The sequence below is a fragment of the Zalophus californianus genome, chromosome 10 (assembly GCF_009762305.2).
Source record: "Zalophus californianus isolate mZalCal1 chromosome 10, mZalCal1.pri.v2, whole genome shotgun sequence".
NCBI lineage: Eukaryota > Metazoa > Chordata > Mammalia > Carnivora > Otariidae > Zalophus > Zalophus californianus.
Genome location: NC_045604.1, coordinates 96,133,046 through 96,157,657, shown reverse-complemented (window position 1 = coordinate 96,157,657; position 24,612 = coordinate 96,133,046). Strand labels below are relative to the sequence as shown.

General features: G+C 47.5%; 1 protein-coding gene and 1 pseudogene across 5 annotated transcripts in view; one reads left to right on the top strand and one right to left on the bottom strand.

Annotated features, from left to right (window-relative positions):
* SGF29 (SAGA complex associated factor 29) overlaps nucleotides 1–22,558 on the bottom strand; it is a 29,367-nt gene extending 6,809 nt beyond the window's left edge. The window contains exons 1-5 of one of the 5 annotated variants that reach the window (XM_027612724.1): nucleotides 22,075–22,118; nucleotides 5,709–5,931; nucleotides 3,089–3,177; nucleotides 1,032–1,107; nucleotides 280–352 (exon numbers count right to left, since the gene is read on the bottom strand). In XM_027612724.1, the coding sequence (XP_027468525.1) occupies nucleotides 280–352; nucleotides 1,032–1,107; nucleotides 3,089–3,177; nucleotides 5,709–5,712 (242 nt within the window). In that variant the 5' untranslated portion in view covers nucleotides 5,713–5,931; nucleotides 22,075–22,118. Of the gene's footprint in view, nucleotides 1–279; nucleotides 353–1,031; nucleotides 1,108–3,088; nucleotides 3,178–5,708; nucleotides 5,932–13,368; nucleotides 13,696–22,074; nucleotides 22,197–22,289 lie in introns of those variants that run through there. The other 4 variants (XM_027612729.2, XM_027612727.2, XM_027612728.1 and 1 more) reach the window with 4 other exon arrangements.
* LOC113933052 lies at nucleotides 17,332–20,145 on the top strand (annotated as a pseudogene).
* Nucleotides 22,559–24,612: the final 2,054 nt, after the last annotated feature.

The window sequence follows — 24,612 nt, the reverse complement described above, 5'->3', positions numbered from 1 at the left end:
GGGTAACTGGGTCTCAGCGGGAGCGACTGCTCCAGGTCACCTGATAGTAAAAGGCCGTGCCGGGGTCCGGCCCCCACCTTGCTGCCATCCAGGAAACAGCAGGGCTAGCGGGAAGGGGAGGCCCAAAAGTGGGTTCTAGGGAAAGCGGGGACCCTAATGGACAGCATGGGGAGCGGGAATCTGCTTATCGGTGGCAGGAAAGGCGGCAGGGGCTGGGGTCTGCAGGTCCCTGCAGCCCAGCACACGGGTGGGTGACAAAGGGGAGGGGACAGTACTCACTTGCACTCAGCCTCCGCATCAGCCTTGGCAGTTGTATAGAGCCCGCGCAGCTTTGTCCGGTAATAAGGAGAGACTGCAAAGTGAGCAGAGGAAGAGGGTGGGCAGGGGGGTGGCTGGCAGTCCTGTGGGGCTGCTTCTGTGCACCCGAGAGGTGTGCAGAGGCCACGGATCGGGACGTGAGCTTCACTGGCTCAAAGTACCCCCTGAGGCCGATGCCCCAGGTTTAAGGAGTTCACGTTTTCATATGGTACACATGCCATCACTGCATTTGGCAGAGGACTTTCTAGCCTTTGCCATAGCATGACACACGCAGAAACCACTTCTTAGCACACAGGAGAACAGACAACAGTTCTCAAAGCTGCTCAGAGTTGGAAAGCACTAACCCAGGAGGCTGAGCTGGAGGGCCTTTGGGGCACGTGCAGGGGATGCTGGGAGGGAAGCTCTCTAGAAAACACCAACTAACTGGGGTGCTTGCGCACTCAACGGGGTTCCCCTGGATGCAGCCTTAACACTGACTTCCCAGTCCCTAGAGTTGGGGGATTTTAAGGTTTTTTAGTGCTAGGTGGTCTGTCATCTGTTTCCTGGGTCACCTTAGGTCACTCAGCCGAAGGGAAAACTGACTAAGAAGCAGTTCGTTTTGGATTACGTAAGACACATGCAAAAGTCCTGTCTGAAACTAGTGATAGCCCTGTTCCCGGTCTCAGCCCACCCCCCTTTCTCCTCCCCTTTCTCTTCTGAGCCCAGTGACTTACTCTTGTTCTCCGTCTGCATCCGCTCATGGGTCTTCTGGATGTTCACTAAGTTGTGTTCACTCCGTGAACGCTCTTCCTGCAGGGGTAAGGTCAACAGGACATGAGAGTGGCCCTTTGTCCTGCCGTGGCCCCCGGCATCCCAGGCCAGAGGCCCCAGAAATATGTATGCCAGTCTCTTCTGACCCCTACTTTTCAGGTTACAACCCACTACAAAGGACATCGTTTGGGAAGGCATTTCCAGGACTGCTCCCTTCCGGGCCACAGGACTGTGTGGTGTATGGCTCCCAAGAGATGGGTCTTTGTGTAACCTGGGTGGGGGCGCCTGGGCGGCTCAGTCGGTTAAGCTCTTGATCTCAGCTCAGGTCTTGATCTCAGGATCATGAGTTCAAGCCCCACGCTGGGCTCCATTTGTAATTTATATTAATGCACTATGACTGCCCTGACCCAAGAACAGATCAAAATAAGACATCCTGAGCTAGAGCTGGCAGAGACAGGACTGTTATTTTGAGTACCATTTGGGGCTCCCCCTAGGTAGGAGGTGGGCCTGCTATAAGAGAACACACAATGAAAAGCAGTCTCTCAGTACAAGCCTGTGAGCTCAGACAGGGCAACTGGCTTTGTCCCCAGCTGACTCAGAACCCAGAAATAACTGAATCGTGGCCAAGTGGAATAAAGCAAATATCATGAAGTAAAAATACTGTAAAGTAGGGTGCCTGGGTGGCTCAGTTGGTTGGGCGACTGCCTTCGGCTCAGATCATGATCCTGGAGTCCCGGGATCGAGTCCCGCATGGGACTCCCTGCTCGGCAGGGAGTCTGCTTCTCCCTCTGACCCTCCCCGCTCTCATGTGCTCTCTTTCTCTCATTCTTTCTCTCAAATAAATAAAAAAATCTTAAAAAAAAAAGAGAGAAAAAAATACTGTAAAGTAAAAATGTCGTCCATAACAATATCTGGTAAATGGGCAAGGCCAATTCTGTTGGGAGGGCATAACAAATAGCTCTGTAATTCTAACTTGTTCTGTAATGAAACTGAACTCTACCATGACCGTAGTTGAACATGGTGTAACACACTAGCAACGCTAGTAATATTCAGCTGCCCCCCCCATCAAGAAGTCATCTGCTGATACTGGTACTGATGAGCAAACGTGCTGGGAACCAGGGCCAGATTCTCAGATGGGAACGCTGACGGGAAATGACTGGCCCAAGGAAGAACTTGATTTAGCTCACCATCAGCTAATGTCTATGCTGAACAGTTTCACACAAATTTATAAGGCATGAACAGTACTGCATGAAGGGGGGAAATGGGTAATCAGATTAGTATAAATTATGACAACGTAGGTACTGGCTCTACGGGACCAACTGCTTGTTTCTTGCAGTCTCTCCCTGGCCCACACCGGCTCCTGCAGTGTCAGGCACAGTGCGTGCTCAGGCCGCTGCTCCCCCAGGCAGGCAGCTGCTATACGGACTGGCTACAGAGGCCCCACTATCATTTTGCTGCAAGGGAGTGGAGGCCAAGGGCCGGGCTGGGGGCGGCTGTGCAGTAAAAGATGAACTCAGCAGGCCTGTGTTTTCAGACCCTGCGCCTTCCAGACGAGGCCCCTGACCAGCTCCTGGGAGAGAACCTCTCCACTCTTGGCTTATCCTGCCTGCGAAGTGTATCTTCGTTCAGCTGGATAGGGGGTGGAGGGAAAACGGGAGGGACCATGATGGGTACAGAGCATTTTTGTCAGATGATGAAAATGTCCTGAAACTGATCGTGGGGATCAGTGGGTGGCACTTGGGTGTCGTGGGTGGCATGACTCTGTGAATATACTAAAAACCACTGGAATCGCATACTTCAAATGGGTGAGCTGTACGGTATGTGAATCCTAGCTCATTAGAGCCGTCATGGAACAGAGAGGATTACGACGTCCTGCCGCTGACAAAAAATCCGCTGTCACGCCCCACATTCTCCTCAGCTCCCGGTTCATCGGTCACCTGGGTCCCTGCGTGTTCAAAGTCTGTGAACGCCCCGCGGCTTGTGTGCTGCCCTCCAGGAGCCAAGGGCTGTGGATTCCTACCTGGGTTTGTTTAATCAGCTGATGGAGCTCCGTGAGAAGTTCTGCGATGCGGGAATCAGCAGACACCAGGGCCATTGTGTCCGGGGTGCCTGGCGTGGAGGCGAACAAAAGGGAACCCTGTTAGGGGCTGTGTGTGTTGAAGCTCAGGGTGTCAAGTAATGACCTCATACCAGAACACATTAGAACTTTAGGAATTTCACATAATTTCTACAACAGTTATAACAGCATTTATCCAAACAACAGACCCAAGGTTTATCATCACCACCCCGAAAATGGTCTTTTTAACAGAGAGAAAAGCAGAGTATCAATCTTATGCCAGTGTACTTTTAAAATCCATTTATTTTGGGGCGCCTGGGTGGCCCAGTCAGTTAAGTGTCTGCCTTCGGCTCAGGTCATGACCCTGGGGTCCTGGGCTCGAGCTCCATATTGGGCTTCCTGCTCAGGGGAGCATGCTTCTCCCTCAGCCTGACACTCCCCCTATTTGTACTCTCTCTCTCTCTGACAAATAAATAAATAAAATCTTAAAAAAAAAAGAATTCTGGTGTAGCAGACAGTTCACAATTGGTTACTACTTACTTTTCAGACTAAGGTTTCTAAGTTAAAATTCTGTTAAATGTAATTAAGGCTGATGGAAATGATAAGGAAAGCAACTCTGTCAGTTTCTCCGCAATAAGAAGCTAGAAGCACAAACCCGTGTTCAGTAAACAATGCTTTAGTATTTTGTTTTGTTAGGGACAAGACTTGGATTGCCAATGAATTCAATCCAATTTATTGTTTAACTTAGCAAATTTTAAAGGTTCAGGTTACTAAAGATTTTGAAAGCCATTTAAAAGTTTTACCTATAAACTTTTTTTTTCTTTTAAGTAGGCTCCATGCTGTGAGGCTGGAATTCATGACCGTGAAATCAAGACCTGGGCTGAGATCAACAGTTGGACACTTAACTGACTGAGCCCCCAGGCGTCCCTACCTAGAAACCTTTTCATTTATTCAAACTACTCGTTCTTAACAATTACCTAGGAAAGGTTTATGAGACGGGTAAAATTAACCACCATTTAAAATCATCTTTTGCTGACAAACTGCAGCAAAGATAACATGAGCTTATCTGACCTTCAGTAAACCTCAGTGAAATTTTACATTTAATGCTGATAGCTCTAAAGATACATCCATTTTAATTAAACTAATAAACCTAAATTAGCTTTACTACAGAATAAGTTGCACTCGTGCGCACTAACAGTCAATTTTACTTGGGGCACCAATGGGGAAATCTGAAGGGAGTGGGTTAAGTCCAAGGGAACTCTTGGACCTCTTCACGCTGATTCAGGAGGTGCTTCAGTTGAAACCTCATAAGGAGGTGGCGCCAACAGCTTGGGGTGCTCTTTGCTCCTCCACAGTGAGGGCAGGAGGCACGGAGGTCTCACCAGAGCTGGTTATGTAAGCCTCGCCTAGGGTGGTGCGGAAACAGGAGGAGAGGGAAGGGGTGCTGCCAACAAGGCTGGAGGTGGATAAAAGCCCAAACAGAAAAAAGAGGACTCCAGGTCCTAAAGCTCATCAGCTGAGACAGAAGAACAAATGCACATTTTCTCTTCACCCACAAAAAGTGAAAACAGGCAGTCCGTGTTGGGCCAGAGAATTCAGGGAACCTCTTCGAAACAAAAGGAGTTTCAGCAGCTGCTTGGAATACTCCTTAAAGTCACCGCCCCAAGGTAGACTAACCACAGACAACTGGCAGTTATCATAGCCATCAACCTGGAAAAGAATGAGGGAGAAGCCCCCAAGTGCAAGTCAGGCAACATTCCTCCAGTCCTCTCAAGACACATTTCAGATCTGATGCACAAAGAAGCAAACAAAGAGGGGCGCCTGGGTGGCTCAGTCGATAAGCGTCTGCCTTCAGCTCAGGTCATGATCCCAGGGTCCTGGGATCGAGCCCCGCATGGGGCCCTGCATCGGGCTCCCTGCTCCGCGGGAAGCCTGCTTCTCCCTCTCCCACTCCCCCTGCTTGTGTTCCCTCTCTCGCTGTGTCTCTCTCTCTCTGTCAAATAAATAAATACAATCTTTAAAAAAAGAAGCAGCAGCAAATGAAGAAGTGGTAAGTAACTTGGGAAAAAGAGTGAGGCGTGGACAGGATCTTGGTAGCAATCTGTTGACAGGAAAGCAGGGGGCGGGGCACATACAGAACAGGACCTCTTGGGGCGGCGCTGGCCGAGACCACCCCCTTGGGACTGGATCTTGGATAATGAGGAATTTGATAAACAAAACAGAGGATCTCAGGGGAACAGGGAGGGGAGGGGGAAAATGAAACAAGAAGAAACCAGAGAGGGAAACAAACCATAAGAGACTCAATCTCAGGAAACAAACTGGGGGTTGCTGGAGTGGAGCGGGGTGGGAGGGATGGGGTGGCTGGGTGATGGACACTGGGGAGGGTATGTGCTATGGTGAGCGCTGTGCATTGCGTAAGACTGATGATTCATAGAACTGTACCCCTGAAACAAGTAATACATTATATGTTAATAAAAAATAAAAATTAAAAAAAAGGACTGAATCATGGATAAAGCTCATGAGAAAGTTGCCGGATTCGATAAGATTTCCATACTTTTGTTTCATGTCTCTCATTCGTCCTTACCCATGGGCTGTTTGGCATTTTCGGTCCTGCTCTCAGATTAAGTGGTCCCCTGTCCGGTGAGTGCCCCAACTGCATAAGAGCTCCCACCGGTCCCTTGCAGGAAGCACACGGTCAGATGTATCTTGGATTTTATGCTCATGGAGGGATCACACCAGGTTATTTAGGAGGACACCTCACACGGGAGTTAAGATCGGTGGCCGTCCTGATGACATGCATGGCCATCCTGCGCCCGAGAAGAATACGAATATTGAAAGAATGGGTAAAACAGGGAGAGGCTGAGCCCAACACCATTATGGCCAACGTACTAGTGGCCAGCCAGCTGGCAAGAGTTTGTCCCTCCCTGGAATGTAGCCACAGGAAAGAGGTTCTTCCCCTGAGTACTTGGACAAGGCACATTCCAAAGGGTGATACTATTTAGGACATCTCCGAAAAAGAACAGGGTAAGAAACAAAGACTGGGGGTAAAGAAGACTTACCCAGCCACACTGAATCTCCTGAATTCTTTTTGGCCCTGTCCCTGTACAGGTCACCAAAACTTATGTGGGGGTTGTTGAGCACAACGGTCAGGAAAGAATTCTTGAGCCACTGACAGTGCAACTTAGTAAGTTTATTTAAGTAGCACGGGGACAGGACCCATGGGCAGAAAGAACTGCGCTTTGGCTTTGTGAGGCTGGTGCTTAATATACTCAGCAAAGGGAAGGAGGCATGCAGGGAATATAAGAGTACAAAAGTTTCTTCAAATTTCTTTGAATTTCTAAAACTACTTTTGCAAGATTCCTCTGGTGTTTAACATTCAGTTCAATATTAACTATTGGTGAGATGTGCAGGCAGTCGTGAGACCCTTAAAGAATGTAGCAACCGGCACGTATTTGATCCCTATCAAAACTATGCAGGCTTTAGGTCAGCCTTCCCAGCTAAAGGTAAACATTTTCCTTCTTCTATCCCTCATCATTTTCTTTCTTTCTTAGGATTTTATTTATTTGAGAGAGAGAGAGGGAGAGAGAGCGCGCACACACGCAGTTGCAGGGGGAGGAGCAGAGGCAGAGGGAGAAGCAGACTCCCTGCTGAGCAGGAAGCCTGACACGGGGCTTGATCCCAGGACCTGGAGACCACAACCCGAGCCAAAGGCAGATGCCCAACTGACTGAGCCACTCAGGCACCCCTATCCCTCATCATTTTCAATGCAATCCCACCTGACTTCTTTGCAGAAATTAACAAGCTCATCCTAAAATTCACATGGTAATTCAAGGGATCCAGAATAGACAAAACAATCTCAAAAATAAAGAAGTTTTCCCAATTACAAAACGCACTACACAACGCCATAGTAATTAAGAGAGTGAGGTACTGGCTTAAGGACAGATCTAAAGATCCGTGAAACAAAATCGAGAGACCAGAAATAAACCCTCATACCCACAGTCAATTAATTTCCAACCAGGGTGGAAAAGAATCATCTTTCTGACAAATGGTGCTGGGACAACTAGATATCCACATGGAAAAGAATGAATTTGGACCCTGACCTCAGACCATATACAAAAATGATCTGAATAGACAGTTCTCCAAAGAAGATATACAATGGCCAAGAAGCCCATGGAGAGATGCTCAATATCATTAGCCAACCAGGAAATACAAATCAAAACCACCAGGAGGTATCATTTCACACTCACCAGGATGGCTCTAATCAAAAAGAGACGTAATAACAAGTGTCGAGGAGGGTGTGAAGAAACACGAATGGACAGGAGTGGTTTCAGTCACACAAAGGAACATATTACTCAACAGTGAAAGGAGTGAAGTACTCATCCGTGCTTCATTAACACAGATGAACTCTGAAAACCTGATGCTAAGTAGAAGCCACACACAACAGACTACATACTGTGAGTCCATTTAGATGAAATAGCCAGAATCCAAGTCCAAAGTCTTGTTAATTTTGGGTAGATGTACCTCCGCACTCTTACCCCCCAGTCTTGGGCAAACACTAATCTACTTTGTTTCTATAGATTTGTCCATTCTGTACTTCTTTTCTTCTTATTGTGGAATAATATTCCTTTGTTTGCATATACCATATTTTGTATATCAACCAATGGATATTTGGGTTGTGTTCACTTTTTGGCTACTGAGAATAATGCTCAGTTATGAAGAGCGCCTGGCTGGCTCAGTTGGTAGAGCGTGTGACTCTTGATCTCAGGATTGTAGGTTCAAGCCCCACATTGGGCGTAGAGATTACTTTAAAAGAAGAAGAAGGAAAAAGAAGGAAGAAAGAAGAAGAATGCTATTATGAACACTCATGGACAAGTTTTTCCATGGACATGTTTTCATTTTCCAGGTCTGTACCTAGGAGTGGAATTGCTGAGTCAAATGGTCACTCTATGCTCAACCTTATAAGGAGCTGCCAGACTGGTTCCAAAGTGGCTGCACCATTTTACATTCCCATCAGCAATGCACGAGGGTTCGGACAGCTCTACGTCTGCACCAATGCGTGGGATTGTCTTTCTGACGCCAGCCATCCTGGTGGGTTGTTAGATGTTAACTAGTGGTTTTGAGTCGCATTTCCCCAATGGCTAATGATGCTGAACATGTTTTCACATGTTTATTAGCCATCTGTGTGTCTTTTTTGAAGAACTGCCCTTTGCCCATTTTTATTGATTTATTCGTCTTTTTTATTGTTGAATTTTGTCCTCTGAAACACATTTTTAGATTTTTACGCAGTCCAATGTATCTATTTTTCTCTGCTCGGGACGCAGACCTGTTTTCCCACATGTGCGACACTATTTGCAGCACCACAGCAATACATTTCAGTCTAGAGAACATGTCCCTTAAAAAAAAAAAAGTCTAGCTGCATTTAGCTAGAACCGCATGAAATAACGGATCTCGAGTTTAGAGATGAGAAGTGTACAAACTTGAGAAATGATCAGCATGAAGATCATTGCTAAAGTCTAGGAACTGATCTGCCGTGTGAGAAAAGAGGGAGGAGGAAAGACCACCCCCTGAGCTCAGTAGAAAGATCGCAGGAAGGGATGGATTAGCACGGAAGACATTTGTTCTCTCTCCTGCTAACTAAAGCAGGAATCCTAGGTGGAACCACCTGCCTTCTACCGGCCCACACCCGTGCTGAGTAAAACTGGGGCAAGCCCCATAGCCGGACATGGGGGGTTGACTTTACACAGCACCGTGACAAACGCCGGCAGCAGGCGCGCCCACTATGCCATCACGCCAACTGGTTATCCTTCCCAGTGATTCTGCTGCCCTCAGACCTGGGGCTGGGCCCCCGCTAGCTAAAGTCCCAGGTTCCTACTCTGCTCAGAAGAGAAGCCAGAGACCTTGTTCCCACCAAGACACCAAGACCACAACGAGCTCCATGCAGCAGCACCTGCACCTCTGCCTCCCCCAGAGGGAAGGACTAGCCCCTCCCCTGTGCTCCAAACCCCATCTCCTCCTGGGCCATCTGATACCCCTTTCCTGTGCAGTATGAGCAAAATGAGCATACTTTAGGAGAGCCCATCTTAAAAAAATAAATAAATAAGAGCTTCCAATCCCCACTCGCCTCCAGCTCCCTACCCTGTTTCTCTTCACAGAAAAACTTCAGTTGTCCAAGCCTGGGCCTCTCGTCCTCACCCCCATTTTACTTTTCAACCCACGAACGTCTAGCTTCTGTCCTCCCCAGTGCAGTGACGATGCTCTCAAGAGAGCGAATAACCATACGGGTCAAAGCACCAGATCCTCTCCTGCTTGGGCCAACCCGACCTGTCTGCATCTCACTTGACACAGGTGCCCACTGCTGCCGCCTCCTCTGGCTTCAGGGCCTCCCTCCTGCACCGTCCACCCTCCACCTCACTCCGGCTCCTCTAGTCTCTGGGGCTGGCCCCTCACCTGCCCGCCCTGCAAATGCGGGCACTACTCAGGGCGAGTCTGGCCACCCCCCTCTCCCCTGCCCCCAGAGGCCACAGAAAAGGACAGGGAGCGCTCTCCTGAGTCTGACAGGATGTTCCTGAGGACCTCAGGGAGAGCACCTCTAGTGCGAGACAGGAGCCACCGTCCTGCCGGCTGAGCTGTGGCACCAGGGAGGGCGGAGGCCTGAGCGGGAGGCAGAGGGGGTTTCAGGTGGGGAAACGGAGTATGCTGCCTGACGGACAGGAGCACGCTGAGAACAAGTCCAGGGACCAGAGAAAAGGGCTGCATCTGAAGAAGAGCCGGGCGGGTGCGCAGTGGGACCCAGCCCTCATCGTCTGCTAACACTGCTTCCTCCTGTCTTAGCTGCACACACGCAGCACGGATGTCCTGTGCCCTTCCACCTCTCCCCTTCTGTCCATGGCATGCCCCTCCCCCTCCTCACCAAGGATACAAACGTTACACTTTCAAGGATCAGCTCGAGGTGGGTCCTGCTGGACTGTCCCGAAAAAGCCAAACTTGTCTCTTATTGGACTCTTCCTTTATAAACTGGTTTTTTCTTCCCCAACCAGACTGGAGCCTCCTCAGGCACGAACACACACCTCTGCTTTCATCAACGAACCCCTTACATCAATAACCGCCACTGATAGGTCGGGTCAAGGACTTGGCAGGAACTTTATAATTTTTTCTACTTCACACACCACCTCTCTCCTGCCCTGACCCCCCACCCCACCCTTGCCATGAGGTCCATTCTGAATTTCCCACATCAACTATTCCAAACTCTGTTGTTAAGTATAGGCTTTTCCCTGGCTCCCGCAGGCTACCTCACTATCAACTATGAACCACATGGTACCAAATCCCAAATCCACTGCCACCCCCTATGACTTCCCCAAGATTCAGAATCTTATTTTCATGCCGGCTAGACAGCTCTAGCAGAGAAGACCCCAAATCCCTATGTTCAACAGAGACATTCCTTACATGAGCCTCTCTACTTCTGTATGCTAGAAATATTCTACAATTTAAAAAAGACTTTAAATCGTGTCCAGAAAATATTCTAAAATTAAATAATGGATAGTTGTACAAATCTGTGAATATACTTTAAAAAACCCAACAATGAATCGTGCACTTTGAATGGGTGAATTGTACGGTACGTGAATTTTAGCTCAATAGAACTTAAAAAAAATCAGTATGTCCAAAGCCAGACTCCTCCCTCTCCGCCTCCCCTCCCCCGAAACTCCTGTGTGGTAGTATGCTCCTTTCCTGTTGCCATTTCCATAACCCATCCAGCCGCCGGTGCTGGAAACAGCGAGTTTCACACCCCCATCCCCCTATGTCTAATCAGTCACCACTCCTGCTGACTTACTGCCCCATAAACCCATCCCTCTCTCCTGGCCTTCAGGCACTGTCTCCCCCCATACCAATGACACAGCAGCCCCCTTCTGCATTCTCCTCTCCATCAAATCCACCCTCTGTAAGGTCCTAGAACCACCCATCTAAAAGACAAGTGGACAAGTGTGGTCATGTTCCCCTAACAAAGCTTTCAACCCCTGCCTCGAGATAAGTCAAGCCCTTCACATACCACACTGGCTCGATGAAGAGGCTTCCATCCCCACCAACCACCCCCACCAGCCTCATCTCCTCTCACTGGGGCCTGCCTCATACCTCATATTCCAGCCACTCCAAACTCTTCTGGTTTTGACCATACACCATGTAATTTCTTATCCCCATGCTGTTCCCTCTATCTGGGATGCCCTTCCTGCAAGCAGGATACCCCTAATCCTCTGCCTGATTTAACAACTTAGTCTCTAAGACCTGGCTTACTTATCAAGTCATCTTTCACCAGCCACGGTTAGAACCCCACTCCTCCTACCCCCACCCCCAGGCTCCCAGGCTGAGTTAAGTTACTTTTCTCTGTGTTCCCACAATATCCTGTGCATCTCTCTACCACAGTGCCTACCAAATCCTACTAAAATTCTGTTCGTGTGTTTTTGTCTCCTCCCCAGCTAGTCTAGTCCCTGAGGGTGGGGATCACTCCACCTCCTGTATCTAGCATGGAGCTGGCACGTGGTACCCACCATCTTCACTTCTACTCCTGTTCATGCCTCATCCCAACATGGCGTGGCTCTCCCTCAGTCCCCAGTGATCTCCTGCCAGCTCTTGGACCTTACCACTGCACTGAATACCTGACCACATGCTGCTTCTCAAAGCTCTGCTCTCTGGATTTCCAGGCCTCCAGTCCCCCCTATTTCTTCAACCACCCTGTACGGTCTTTCTGTTGCTCCCTCCTCTAACCCAGAGGACAATCACCCCAGGAAGCCCTTCTCTGTCTCTAAGCACTCCCTGGGCATCTCATCGACTGTAAGGCCCCATATTCTGAAACTTCCAAATGGAGATCATCAGCCTTGACCTCTCTCCAAGGTTCCCAACTCAGATTTCCAGCTGCCACCTGATGGCTCAACCCAGATGCCCCTCAGACACCTCATACTTCCTTCTGCCCTGCCTTCCAGATGTGGGTTGATGGCATCCATCACTGTCCAGCTAGCTTCCCAGGCTGCAAATCCCAGAGTCATCCATTCCTCCTTCTTGATCAGCTACAACCCCCCACACCTCCCTGACCCACCCTCTTCAAATTCTAGGGATTTTGCCTAAGAAATTTCTCTCAAACCTAGCCCTTCCCTTCCACCACACCTGTCACTGTCTTAGTTGGGGCTCTCATCACATTATCACAATATCATCCCATCTCTGTGTCTCACTGTAGTTGGGCACAAAGCCTGTTTCTCATAAGAAAAAGAAAATTTTAATATATACATATATATTAAATATATGCACATAATAAAAACATTCAAATGATACCAGAAGTACAATGAAATCTCCCACCCCTAGAAGCAACCACTACTGTTTCTTGGGTATTTCTCCAGAGGTATCCCATGGATACACAGGGGGAAAAAAGCACGTTATCTCCTCAAACCTTTTGCAAATGGAAGATGCAAAGACAGACATACATGCGAGAGATGGAGGCTGACACTTGCAGTATACTGGCTGGAAAAGCGGACCCATGTGGTCTGGAGGGGAGGGAGTAGATCAAATACCAAAGTGGGCAGTAGTGGGGAGGTGGTGCCCATTTTTGGAGAACTTCAGCCTCTGACACTCAGCCCCTACACCAATTATCGGGATCCACTCACATATGCACGGTTTACCAGTGGTTTTTAAAAGGCTTTCATCTCCCCTCGTTTCTATCCAGTGTGCAATACTGAGAAGCGCTCACATGGATGACAGCCCTCCGGAGGGTCGCCTTGCCTGCTGGGTAGCTCCCTGCCTGGGAAAACCTCACTTCATGATTTTATGAAAAACCACTGCTATCTCTGGAACCACTCGGTCACCAGCTCAGCAAGTGGACCATCACGGTATTCCACTACCTTCCCTCAGGACCTATCAGACAAATGCCAGCATGTTCTTCCTGCTCAATGCCCCCTCTTCCTGGGGGCACTCCTTAACCATTCAGCAGTCAGGAACTCCCCTGGCTCCCCAGAGCACTCTGGCCACACCTCTCATTCCACTTTTTCTAATTAACAGGGGAAAAAAAATAGTAGAACAATATTAAAGAATCATTCAAGCAAGTCCCAGCAACCTAAAATGATTTTCATTCTGTGTGCCACTCTGCGCATGCAACATAACCACAACTGGCACGCATATGTTCTTGTAAGACTGCTTTCTACTTGTGTGGGAGTCCACTTCTCACATTCCCAGCCCCTTACGTAGAAGAACAGAGTTTTACTCACCTTTGTATCTTGGCACCCAAAATGAAGCCTGGAACATAGGGAGGGCTTGGTAGCTGTTTGTCGGAAACTACTCTGGGAAACACAGGAAGAGGCGAACAGCATGCCCAGCACTCAGAGCAGTATAAAGTCATATAAAGAAATGAAATACACCACTTGCAAAATAGCCATCAGACAAATGAACTGACATGCATACTTTAGGAGCGTTCCAAGAAGGGCAACGGGGACAAAACAGCTGCTAAGTTCCCATGAGGCCATAGACTCACCCTTGGGGAGCTCCTGAGCCTTTCTGAGTCTCAGTAAAAACCAGAGCACCCACTTGAGGATTAACAACATAAGGAAGGTCCAGGCGGTGCCTGGCACAATATGTGAACATGAGCTACCCCCTCCTTGTCTGGAAACAGGGGTCAGGGAACTGCCGGGAAAAAACAGGGACTACACTAACTTGAGCAAAGCAGTCAAAGGCCGAGGCAGAAGAAAACCCTGATGCATCCCAAGCCCGAGGGGAGCAACGCTGAGATGGTGGGCCACACAGAGTCCACACCGTTGAGGAGTGCTCTCCTGTTTGAGCCCTGCCTGCTGGGCAGTGCCTTGCTTGGGAGAACGACCTCACTTTACAGTTTTACAACAAACTATCTCCAGATCCGTTCAGTCGTGACCTTGAATCTCCCCCAGAAAACACCCCCAATGCCAAAGCCTACAGGAACAAAGCACGGGGCACGGAACCATACATGATGAAAAGGCCAGAGCTCCGAGCTGGGAGGAAGTGGCTTCCAGCCCCAGCTGCCCGTTATCAGAGTCCAAGGGCCCCAAGCTGATCCCAACCTCGAGAGGCCGGACAATCTCTGAAAGGTTTCAGGCTTTCTTACACATTTTGAGGCATGGCCCAACACTCCAAGCTTTTTGGCTCCTGGCACTCTCTTCTTCCCACTGCTTTAGAAGCCACGCCTTCTATTTCTACCCACAGAGGGAACTACCATTCTGACATTTTTCACTACAGATGAGGTCCACCTGTTCTAGAACTTCATAGACACGTAATCATGAGGCACCTCAGTGGCTCAGTCAGTGGAGCATCCGACTCTTGGTTTCAGCTCAAGTTGTGATCTCAGGGTCATAAGATAGAGCCCTGAGCTGGGCTCTGCCAGTGCATAGGGTTGGCTTGGGATTCCCTCTCTCCCTCTGCCCGTCCCCCTGCTCGCACACTCTCTCTCTAAATAAATTAAAAATGAAGAAATGTAATCATGCCATCCACATTCTTTAGGGTATGGATTCTCTGAATGTGTGGTGTGTGTATCAGGAGTCTGTCCCTTTCTATTGCTGAGCACTGTTCTCTCTCATGAACAAACTTGTTTGTTTAGCCAGCTCTGTTCTGATGGCACCCAGGCTACTCCCAACTTGGGGCCACTATGAATAAAACTGCCATGAGTAGTCATATAGGAGTCTTTTCTTAGACATATGTTCATTTTTCTTAAGTACTTAGGTCTGAGGTGGACGTTTAATTTTCCAAGAAAGTGCCAGGCTCTTTCCCTGAGAAGGTGTACCAGTTCTCCCACCAACAATGTACAGAAGTTCCAGTTGCTCTACATCCTTGCCATGTACAGTGTTGTCATCTTCATTTTATTTAAAACAATTTTTAGCCATCCTAGCTAGCATGAAGTGAATTTTCACTGTGGTTTTAATCTAGACTTCTCCGGTGACTAATGATGTTGAGCCCCTTCCCATACGCTTACTTGGCTTCCTTTACGTCCAATTCAGTGGCTTTTTAGTATAGTCACAAGGTTGTGCAACCATCACCACCACCTAATTTTAGAATATTTTCATGACCTCCCAAAACCTGTACCCAAACAGCAGTCAGCCCCCAATCCCTCCTCCCCTCAGCCACAGGCAACTGTTTATTCTACATTCTGGACTTCACGGATCTGTCTTTTCTGGACACTTCATAGAAACAGAATCACACAGCATGTGGCCTGTGGAGACTGGCTTCCTTCACTGAGCACAATATTTTCAAGGTTCATCCATTCTGTACATGTGTCAGTATTTCGCTCTTTTTACGGCTGACTGATATCCCAGACCTCATTCTGTTTATGCCTTCATCAGCTGATGGGACATTTAGATAAAATGACTTTTATAACAAGAATTTGGAATTCCTCCTGCTTGGCTCTCTTGTTTCCAAGATGAGTACTTACCATGTGACAAGGCATTAACAACAACCACAAACAAACAGGAGACTCACCAGTGCCACCCCCTTCTTCCGGGTATCCACTCCTGCTGCCCTTATTCCAGTTAGGGGGTTGTTTTTGTGCATGTGGGCACGCAGTTTATAATTGTTATTTGCAGGAGGGTTGGCCTGATATGAGCTACTCCACCACTACAGGAAGCAACTTCTGAGCATTCTGCCCATCACCTTTTCTCCATTTTGGTCATAGCACTCCAGTTTCTCTTTGGGAAACTGTCCTTCACCTTGGCTCTAAAGATGGGAGCATTCCATTCTCCCTGACCACAATAACTGGCTCAGGAAGAGGTATGCAACCCAAGTCTGGTCCAAATCAACTTAAGATCTTTTGCTAGGAGCCATCTGCAAAGAGATACCTTCTTTCAGTTGGTTGTTAAGAGAGTAGAAGGGAAGCCTGGGAAGGACGGAGGCATGTGCCTGCCTGAGAGAGAAGTCAACACGGAGAGAAATAGTGCTGAAAGACATAAAAAATCCTGGTGACATCAGTTAGCTTTCTGGATATAACCATGTCTGAAGCTGCTATACCCAGGACTTTTCAGTTAGAGTCTAACAGACACTCCTTTCCTGCTTGGACTAGTTTAGGTTCACTTTTTGTTAACTGCAACTGAGATGTCTAATAGGTAATTCTAGGAACAAAGGACTATTAACTGCTAACCACCCAGTCAAAACCTACTCTCTAGCCCCTTCTCTAGAAGCCAAGGCCTCATACAAACAAATCCAAACAACCCATACTTAAACCCCTCTAACGTTAGTCCTACAGGGCTTAAGACAATAAGAGCTTTGTTCTGAATCAAAGGGAAGGAAGGCATCTAAGATCCTACACTAAGATTCCATACTCTCAATCTGGCCACCATCAACAACAATCTACATTCATCAATTGGTTTGAAAAAATTAAGGAGATGCTGATTTCTTTCCCCTAGTACCTACCATGCTTCTAGACCAAAGCTTATACAGGGGATTCTTACTGAAACCTTACAGCAATCCCATAAGCACACCCTCTTTATAGCTGGAGAAACTGAAGTTCAGATTGGTTAAATTATGCCGGGTAATATGGGAAATACAGGTATTTGCAAAACTGCAAACTCTAGAATCTGTGCTCTCCCTCCCAATTTCAAGCTTTGTAACAAGCTCAGCTTATTCAACAGCAAAAAAGATCACAGAAATAGAACCATTTCGTCTACTGGAAACTGTCAATCAACTGTTAGGATATTAAGATCACACTGAAAGTATTAACAGTAAGATGGGGATTCATGGTGGCATCTGATAAAAAGAGGTAGAAAAATAAAGGTAATTATGACAGTATTTCCTTACCGAATACCTATACGTGCTAAGCACTTTTATGTAGATGACCCCACCTAACTCTCCTCACGGTCCCACAAAGTAAGTGCTGTACTCTTCATTTAGAACTGTGGAAACTGGAGTCTTGGAGAAATCAGTGACTTTATCCAGGTCACGCAAGTAATAAGTGACAGAGGTGGGATTCAAATCCAGACCTGTCTGACTCTACGACCTAAGTCTTTTTTTTTTTTTTTTTAAGATTTTATTTATTTGACAGAGAGAGACACAGCGAGAGAAGGAACACAAGCAGGGGGAGTGGGAGAGGGAGAAGCAGGCCTCCCAGGGAGCAGGGAGCCTGATGCGGGGCTCAATCCCAGGACCCTGAGATCATGACCCGAGCCGAAGGCAGACGCTTAACGACTGAGCCACCCAGGCGCCCCTCTATGACCTAAGCCTTAAGACTCAAACAACCCTTAGTATGATCAACATCCAAATCCTGTTGGTTCGGTGTTCAACAAACTGGCTTCTACTCCACAGTTACAGAGACCACAAATCCTGGAGTGACGTAAATTGGGTATTTTTTTTCCAATGCAGATGATATATCAAAATTCTATAGGAGATTCATTTTCATTCATTTCATTTCAAAGATTCATTTAAAATCTTTGTAAGGCAGTCAGTCCGGAGGCTGCAGAGGAACCACCCGAGAAGCTGTGAAGATGTCCGTGCGCGTCGCCGTGGCCAGGGCCCCCGCCCTCCCTCGGCGGGCCAGGCTGGTCTCCAAAAATGATTTGGGATCATCCTTCATTGCTGCAAGGAACTTCCATGCCTCTAACACTCGTCTTCAGAAGACTGGCACTGCTGAAGTGTCCCCTATCCTTGAAGAGTGTATTCTTGGAGCTGATACCTCTGTTGACCTTGAAGAGACTGGGCGTGTCCTAAGCATTGCCCACGTACATGGGCTAAGAAATGTTCAGGCAGAAGAAATGGTAGATTTTTCTTCAGGTTTAAAGAGTATGTCTCTCTGGGCACCTGGGTGGCTCAGTTGGTTAAGCGACTGCCTTCGGCTCAGGTCATGATCCTGGAGTCCCGGGATCGAGTCCTGCATCGGGATCCCTACTTGGCAGGGAGTCTGCTTCTCCCTCTGACCCTCCCCCCATCTCATGTGCTTTCTCTCTCTTTCTCTAATAAATAAAACCTTTAAAAAAAATAAAATAAAGAGTATGTCTCTGAACTTGGAACCTGACAACGTTGGTGTTGTCATGTTTGGAAATGACAAACTAATTAAGGAAGGAGATATCGTCAAGAAAACAGGAGCCACTGTGGATGTTCCAGTTGGTGAGGAGCTACTGGGCGGTATTGTAGATGCCCTTGGTAATGCCACTGATGGAAAGGGTCCAATTGGTTCCAAGACCTGTAGGCGAGTTGGCCTGAAAGCCCCTGGGATCATTTCTCGAATCTCTGTGCACAAACCAATGCAGACTGGTATTAAGGCTGTGGATAGCTTGGTGCCAATGGGTCGTGGCCAACGTGAGCTGATTACTAGTGACCAACGGAATGGCCAAACATCAATTGCTATTGGCACAATCATTAACTAGAAACATTTCAACGACGGAACTGATGAGAAGAAGCTATACTGTATCTACTATTGGTCAGAAGAGATCCACCGTTGCCCAGCTGGTGAAGAGACTTACAGATGCAGATGCTGTGAAGTCCACCACTGTGGTTTCAGCTACTGCTCCTGATGCTGCTCCACTTCAGGACCTGGCTCCTTACTCTGTCTGTTCTATGGGAGAATATTTTAGAGATAATGGCAAACACGCTTTGATCATCTATGACGACTTATCCAAACAGGCTGTTGCTTACCATCAGATGTCTCTGCTGCTCTGCCAGCCCCCCGGTCGGTGAGGCCTATCCTGGTGACGTGTTCTACCTACACTTCCGTCTCCTAGAGAGAGCAGCCAAAATGAACAATTCTTCTGGTGGTGGTTCCTTAACTGCTTTCTCAGTCACAGAAACACAAGCTGGTGATCTGTCTGCTTACATTCCAACAAATGTCGTTTCTATCACCGACAAACAGATCTTCTTGGAAACAGAACTGTTCTACAAAGGTATCCACCCTGCCATTAACGTTGGCTTGTCTGTGTCCCGTGTGGGATCTGCTGCCCAAACCAGGGCCATGAGGCAGGTGGCAGGTACCACGAAGCTGGAATTGGCTCAGTATCTTGAGGTTGCTGCTTCTGCCCAGTTCGGTTCTGATCCTGATGCTGCCATTCAACAACTCAAGTCGTGGCATGTGACTGACTGAGTTGTTGAAGCAAGGATAGCATTCTCCCATGGCTACTGAAGAACAAGTGGCTATTCTTTATGCCGGTGAAAGAGGGTATCTTGATAAGTTGGAGCCCAGCAAGATCACAAGTTTGAGCATGCTTTCTTGGCTCATGTCATCAGCCAGCACCAAGCCCTGTTGGGCAATATAAGGACTGATGGAAAGATCTCAAACAGTCACAGGCTAAGCTGAAAGAGATTGCAACAAACTTCTTGGCTGGATTTGAAGCTTAAACTCATGTGGAGTCACAAGAAATACCAGTTTGGTTTTGTCATTATTTATTCTAGCAAGCAGTTCTATTTGTAAAAGGATTACTCTCATACTCCAGATGTACATAAATTATGTTAAAAAGAAAAGTTCCATATTGGTTGGTGAAAAAAAAATCTTCGTAAGACTCTTCATATACAAATTTAGAAATGGGGTTAAAAAGGTCTGTGTCTTACTACATGTCCCCATTTCCAGCTCCAGAAAGATGGGTCACTAAAACTACGGATGCTGATGGACCTACCCACTGAGAACAGGGGGCCTCACGGTTGGGCCAGGTATTTATAAAACAGACACTGTGATTTACAGAGCACCTTTTTTTTTTTTTAAGATTTTTTTTAAAGTTTATTTATTTAAGCAATCTCTACACCCAACATGGGGCTTGAACTCACGACCCCAAGATCAAGAACCACATGCTCCTCTGACTGAGACGGCCAGGAGCCCCTACAAAACACTTTCAAGGCACTTCTTCAGATCCTAGACAGCCAGCCCCTCTCAAACAGCAATACCACACAATAACCACAGTGAGCAATTCTAGTGCCCACATTCCAAACAAGCACATACTTTCGTGCTTCTGTTATGTCTGCCTGAAATGCCCCTTGATCCTTCCCCCCACTTCCCTCTGGGTGCTCATCTTTTGGGGTCCAAATCAACTGGTAGCACAGTTAACACTTCCACAGCAGCACCTGCCAACCTTCTTCACAGCACACACAGAACAGAATACTTACGGTAACATTTGTATGGCATCCTTGTGTAAAGAACAAAGCCGCTCACAGCCAGAAAAGATTGGCAGGGGGATCTGGCTGCCCCAGGCGCCACTCATCTGCCCTGATGCCAATGGCAGTCAAAACTTCCAAAGCAGATTCTTGCACTTGTCACACATACACCGAGAGACTGTTTCACTTACTTGTCTCTCCTGCAGAACGTGAGCTCTTAGAAGACTGACATGCAGTTGTATTCGTCTTTACATTCCCAGCAACTAGCACAGGGCCTGGCATCTACTAAGTCTTCAGAATAGATTACTGGACCAAACTGAATCCTGAAAATATCTTAGTCTTTCAACAATTCTGAAGCTGGGCTATTAAATATCTTCTCTCCAACCCCAGAAAAAAAAAAAAAATATATATATATATATATATATTTTAAAGTAAACTCCATGCCCAGCCTGGAGTGGGCCCAAACTTATGACCCTAAGATTAAGACCTGAGCTGAGATCAAGAGTCGGATGCTTAACCAGCTGAGACACCCAGGCACCCCAATTAGTTGCTATTACACTCTAAGAGGGATGGTCTACTCCCCACCTATGGAGAGGAGGTATTTCTTCTCTATAAATTCATTCACTCAATAATATTTGTCAAATACCTACTCTGTGCCAGGCATGAGAAATATACAGCAGTGAATGAGACAAAGTGTCCCTGCCTTGCTTACGAAATTCAGTCCAGAAAGGAACACAGACATTAAACAAATAGTTCCATATACTTATTAGTCGGTGAAGTTAACACTTTAAAAGAGACATAGAAAACACAATAGATACATGGATAAATTTGAATAAACAATGACAGGGAATATTGAAGAACTGAAAACACAAATTCTCAGGCAAAAAGGACCAAGCGCCAAAGAGAGTATCTCTTTGACAGAATAAGTGCCAGCAGTGAAACTTCAAAGCCTCAAGGGCAAAAGGAAAGGGAGCGGGGCGCAAAAACCACCAGGAATAACTCAGTGTTTGGCCTCAGCAACTGGAAGAATGGGAAGACTGGGGAAGGTGAAGGTATGTGAGGGGTAAAACTCAAAATTTCAGTTCTGGACATGTCTGAAATGCCGATTTTGACGTTTTAAGAGCTGTCGTTTGAGACGTGAATGTAAGAATGTGGAGTTCAAGGGAGAGCACTGGGTTGAAGATGGAAATTTGAGAGCACACTAGGCGGTATTTATAAAGTCTTGAAATGGATAGCTCCTGGGAAGTGTACACAAGAGAAGAGATTAGGACGAGGCCTGGGGGCAGTACAATCATTAAAGAGAAAGAAGAGGAACAAGACATCAGCAGAGGAGAAACCAGAGGGCTGAGGCTAAAGAAGAGAATGTTCCAGGGCGCCTGGGTGGCTCAGTTGGTTAAGCGACTGCCTTCGGCTCAGATCATGATCCTGGAGTCGCGGGATCGAGTCCCGCATCGGGCTCCCTGCTCGGCAAGGAGTCTGCTTCTCCCTCTGACCTTCCCCCCTCTCGTGTACTCTCTCTCCTTCTCTCTCTCAAATAAATAAATAAAATCTTTAAAAAAAAAAAAAATGTTCCACAAATCAAATGAACGTGCTTCAAGAAAGGGCAGCGATGAACGGCATCAACCACTGCTAGAGGAGTAAGAACGAACTTAACACTGAATGTGGCGACCGAGAGAGCACTGGTAGCTTCAACAAAGTGCTATTTCAGTGGCGTGGCGGGGGCCTAGTCTGGGGCGGGTTCAAAGACCTGGAGGTGATGAGGCGCCAGCTAGAGGCTGAAGCCTCACGCTGCAAAAGGGCGCAGAGAGATGAGGAGGCAATTGGAAGTCTCGGGAGGGCGAAAAAATTATCTCGTCAACAGGGGCTCATCCTCAGCCACCGTCTTCTCGCACCTGGACTGAGTAACCCGCCTCCGCCGCCTCCACGCCGAGCACCCAGCACCGCAGACGCCGGCTTCCCCTCCTTGCCGAGCCGGCCGGCGCACGCGCAAATGCTAAAGACCGCCGGCGCGGGCCCTCCCTCCCCGAGCCCCGCCTCTCCCCGCCCAGGGCGCGTGCGCACCGCCCCTCGAGAGCCGCCTCAGGGAGGCCCGGGAATGGGGACGCACCGGAGGGGACCGCGGCTCTCCGCTCCCGCCATTCCCCGGAGGGCCCCAGACCGCGACCCAGCCCCACCTGCCAAGCCGCGAGCGGAATAGGTACGTCGCGCTGCAAATTACGACGGCAGGCGCGGGCGCGCCCCTCGAATGCTTTTCCCAAGTCTGAAGAGTATAACGCGCTTGCGTTCGAAGATTCGCGGCACGTCGAGAACCACACACGCTTTTTTCCTTTTATGAACCAGTCGTAGCGCGAACTTCCTCCACGCGTGCGCCATCCTTTCTGTGACGTGCCGCGCTGCTCCTTGGGATATGTAGTTTTTTATCACACTATGCTGCACTCACCAGATGAACATTTTAATAAATTAGAGCCCATGTGTTTTCAGTATCCTCTCTCATTCCCCCAAGCCTCTGTAAGATAATTAAAAACTTTTTTTAAGCCTCAAACTGCTCCAAAAGTTAAAGTCTATTTTTTTTTTTTAATTTGGCAGAGAGATAGAACAAGTAGGCAGAGAGGCAGGCAGAGGGAGAGGGAGAAGCAGGCTCCCCGCCGAGCAGGGAGCCCGATGCGGGGCTCGATCCTAGGACCCCGGGATTATGACCTGAGCCGAAGGCAGCCGCTCAACCAACTGAGCCACCCAGGCGCCCCGATAAAATCTATTTTTAAAAAATTTTAAATAAATTAAAACAAGCAGATCCGTAGACCAGAAATTGCACTTTTAGGGAGTCTTCCCAGGAACGTATTAAGGACATGAGTAAATATTAAACTACATTAGTTTAGGGGCGCCTGGATGACTCAGTTGTTAAGCGTCTGCCTTCAGCTCGGGTCATGATCCCGGGCTCCTGGGATCAAGCCCCGCATGGGGTCCCCTGCTGGGCGGGAAGCCTGCTTCTCCCTCTCCCACTCTCCCTGCTTGTGTTCCCTCCCTCGCTGTGTCTCTCTCTGTCAAATAGATAAATAAAATCTTAAAAAAAAAAAACTACATTAGTTTACATCCAAGTATCTTATGATTTCTTACATGACCCTTACCAAAGTTTAGAATTGTAGTTTATTTCGTTTATATGATACACTTGCCAGCTCAATAAGCTTAAACTCATCTGTTTTGTTTACCTTTGTATTCCCAGTACCTAGCACATTCCTAGTACCTATGAGGGCACATCACAGGCCCTCAATATTTTTGTATGCACTTAGAAGAATCTCAGACTTCAACACAAACTATTTCAGCCCCAAATTAACACATTTTTGCCATCAGGTTTTTCTTTTTGAGGTCTCTATCTTAATGAATGGCATGACCACCTATCCAGTCTCAGCTATATATTCTGCATTTTAAGAAGCTTATGCTTGCAAGGATTTCACAAATTTTGCACTTGTAGAGGTGTCAGGAGCTATTTCTCCTGAATGTCGACAATTGATGTAGTTACGCCTCAGGAGAGGTTTAGGGCTCACAATTGTTTGTTTGTTCGAATTTATCTGTAATCTCTGATGTTTCTACTGTTAAGCAACAAAAATTCAACTGAGTAACATTTTTTAAACAAGATTTTTAAAGATTTTATTTATTCATTTGAGACAGAGAGATACAGAGAGAGAAAGCATGAACAGGGGGAGAGGCAGAGGGAGAGGGAGAAGCAGGCTCCCCGCTGAGCCAGGAGCCCCACGTGGGGCTTAATCCCAGGACCCTGGGATCATGACCTGAGCCGAAGGCAGACACCCAACCATCTGAGCCACCCAGGGCAACTGAGTAACTTAAAAGGTGAAATTGGCTTTATTGAATGATTCATAAATCAGGCAGAATCCCATCTGACAAATAGAAAGGAGTTCCACCGAGCTGAAGAAAAGGAAAGGTTTTTGAAGACAGAGAGGGAGCAGAAAAGGGGGTATTATGAGCCAAGAATGCATTGTTTTAGGTAAGGTCACCCTCCTAAGGGGAATGGAAGGGATCACTAAATTTCCTAGTGCTGACCAAGAAATTCCATATTGATTGGTTAAATAATAGATAGTAACAGCTCACATGTGTTGGCCACTTACTATGTACTATATATGTTAAATATGCTTTTTTTATGAGACTTTTAAAAAATTATTTATTTGAGAGAGAGAATGAGATAGAGAGAGCATGAGAGGGTTGGGTCAGAGGGAGAAGCAGACTCCCCGCTCAGCAGGGAGCCCGATGCGGGACTCGATCCCGAGACTCCAGGATCATGACCTGAGCCGAAGGCAGTCACTTAACCAACATGAGCCACCCAGGCACCCTAAATATGCTTTATGTGTTTCATTCCTATCACGTACTCCATCCACTTTTCATCTCCACCACATGTGCCGTAGTCTAAGGGGTTTGAC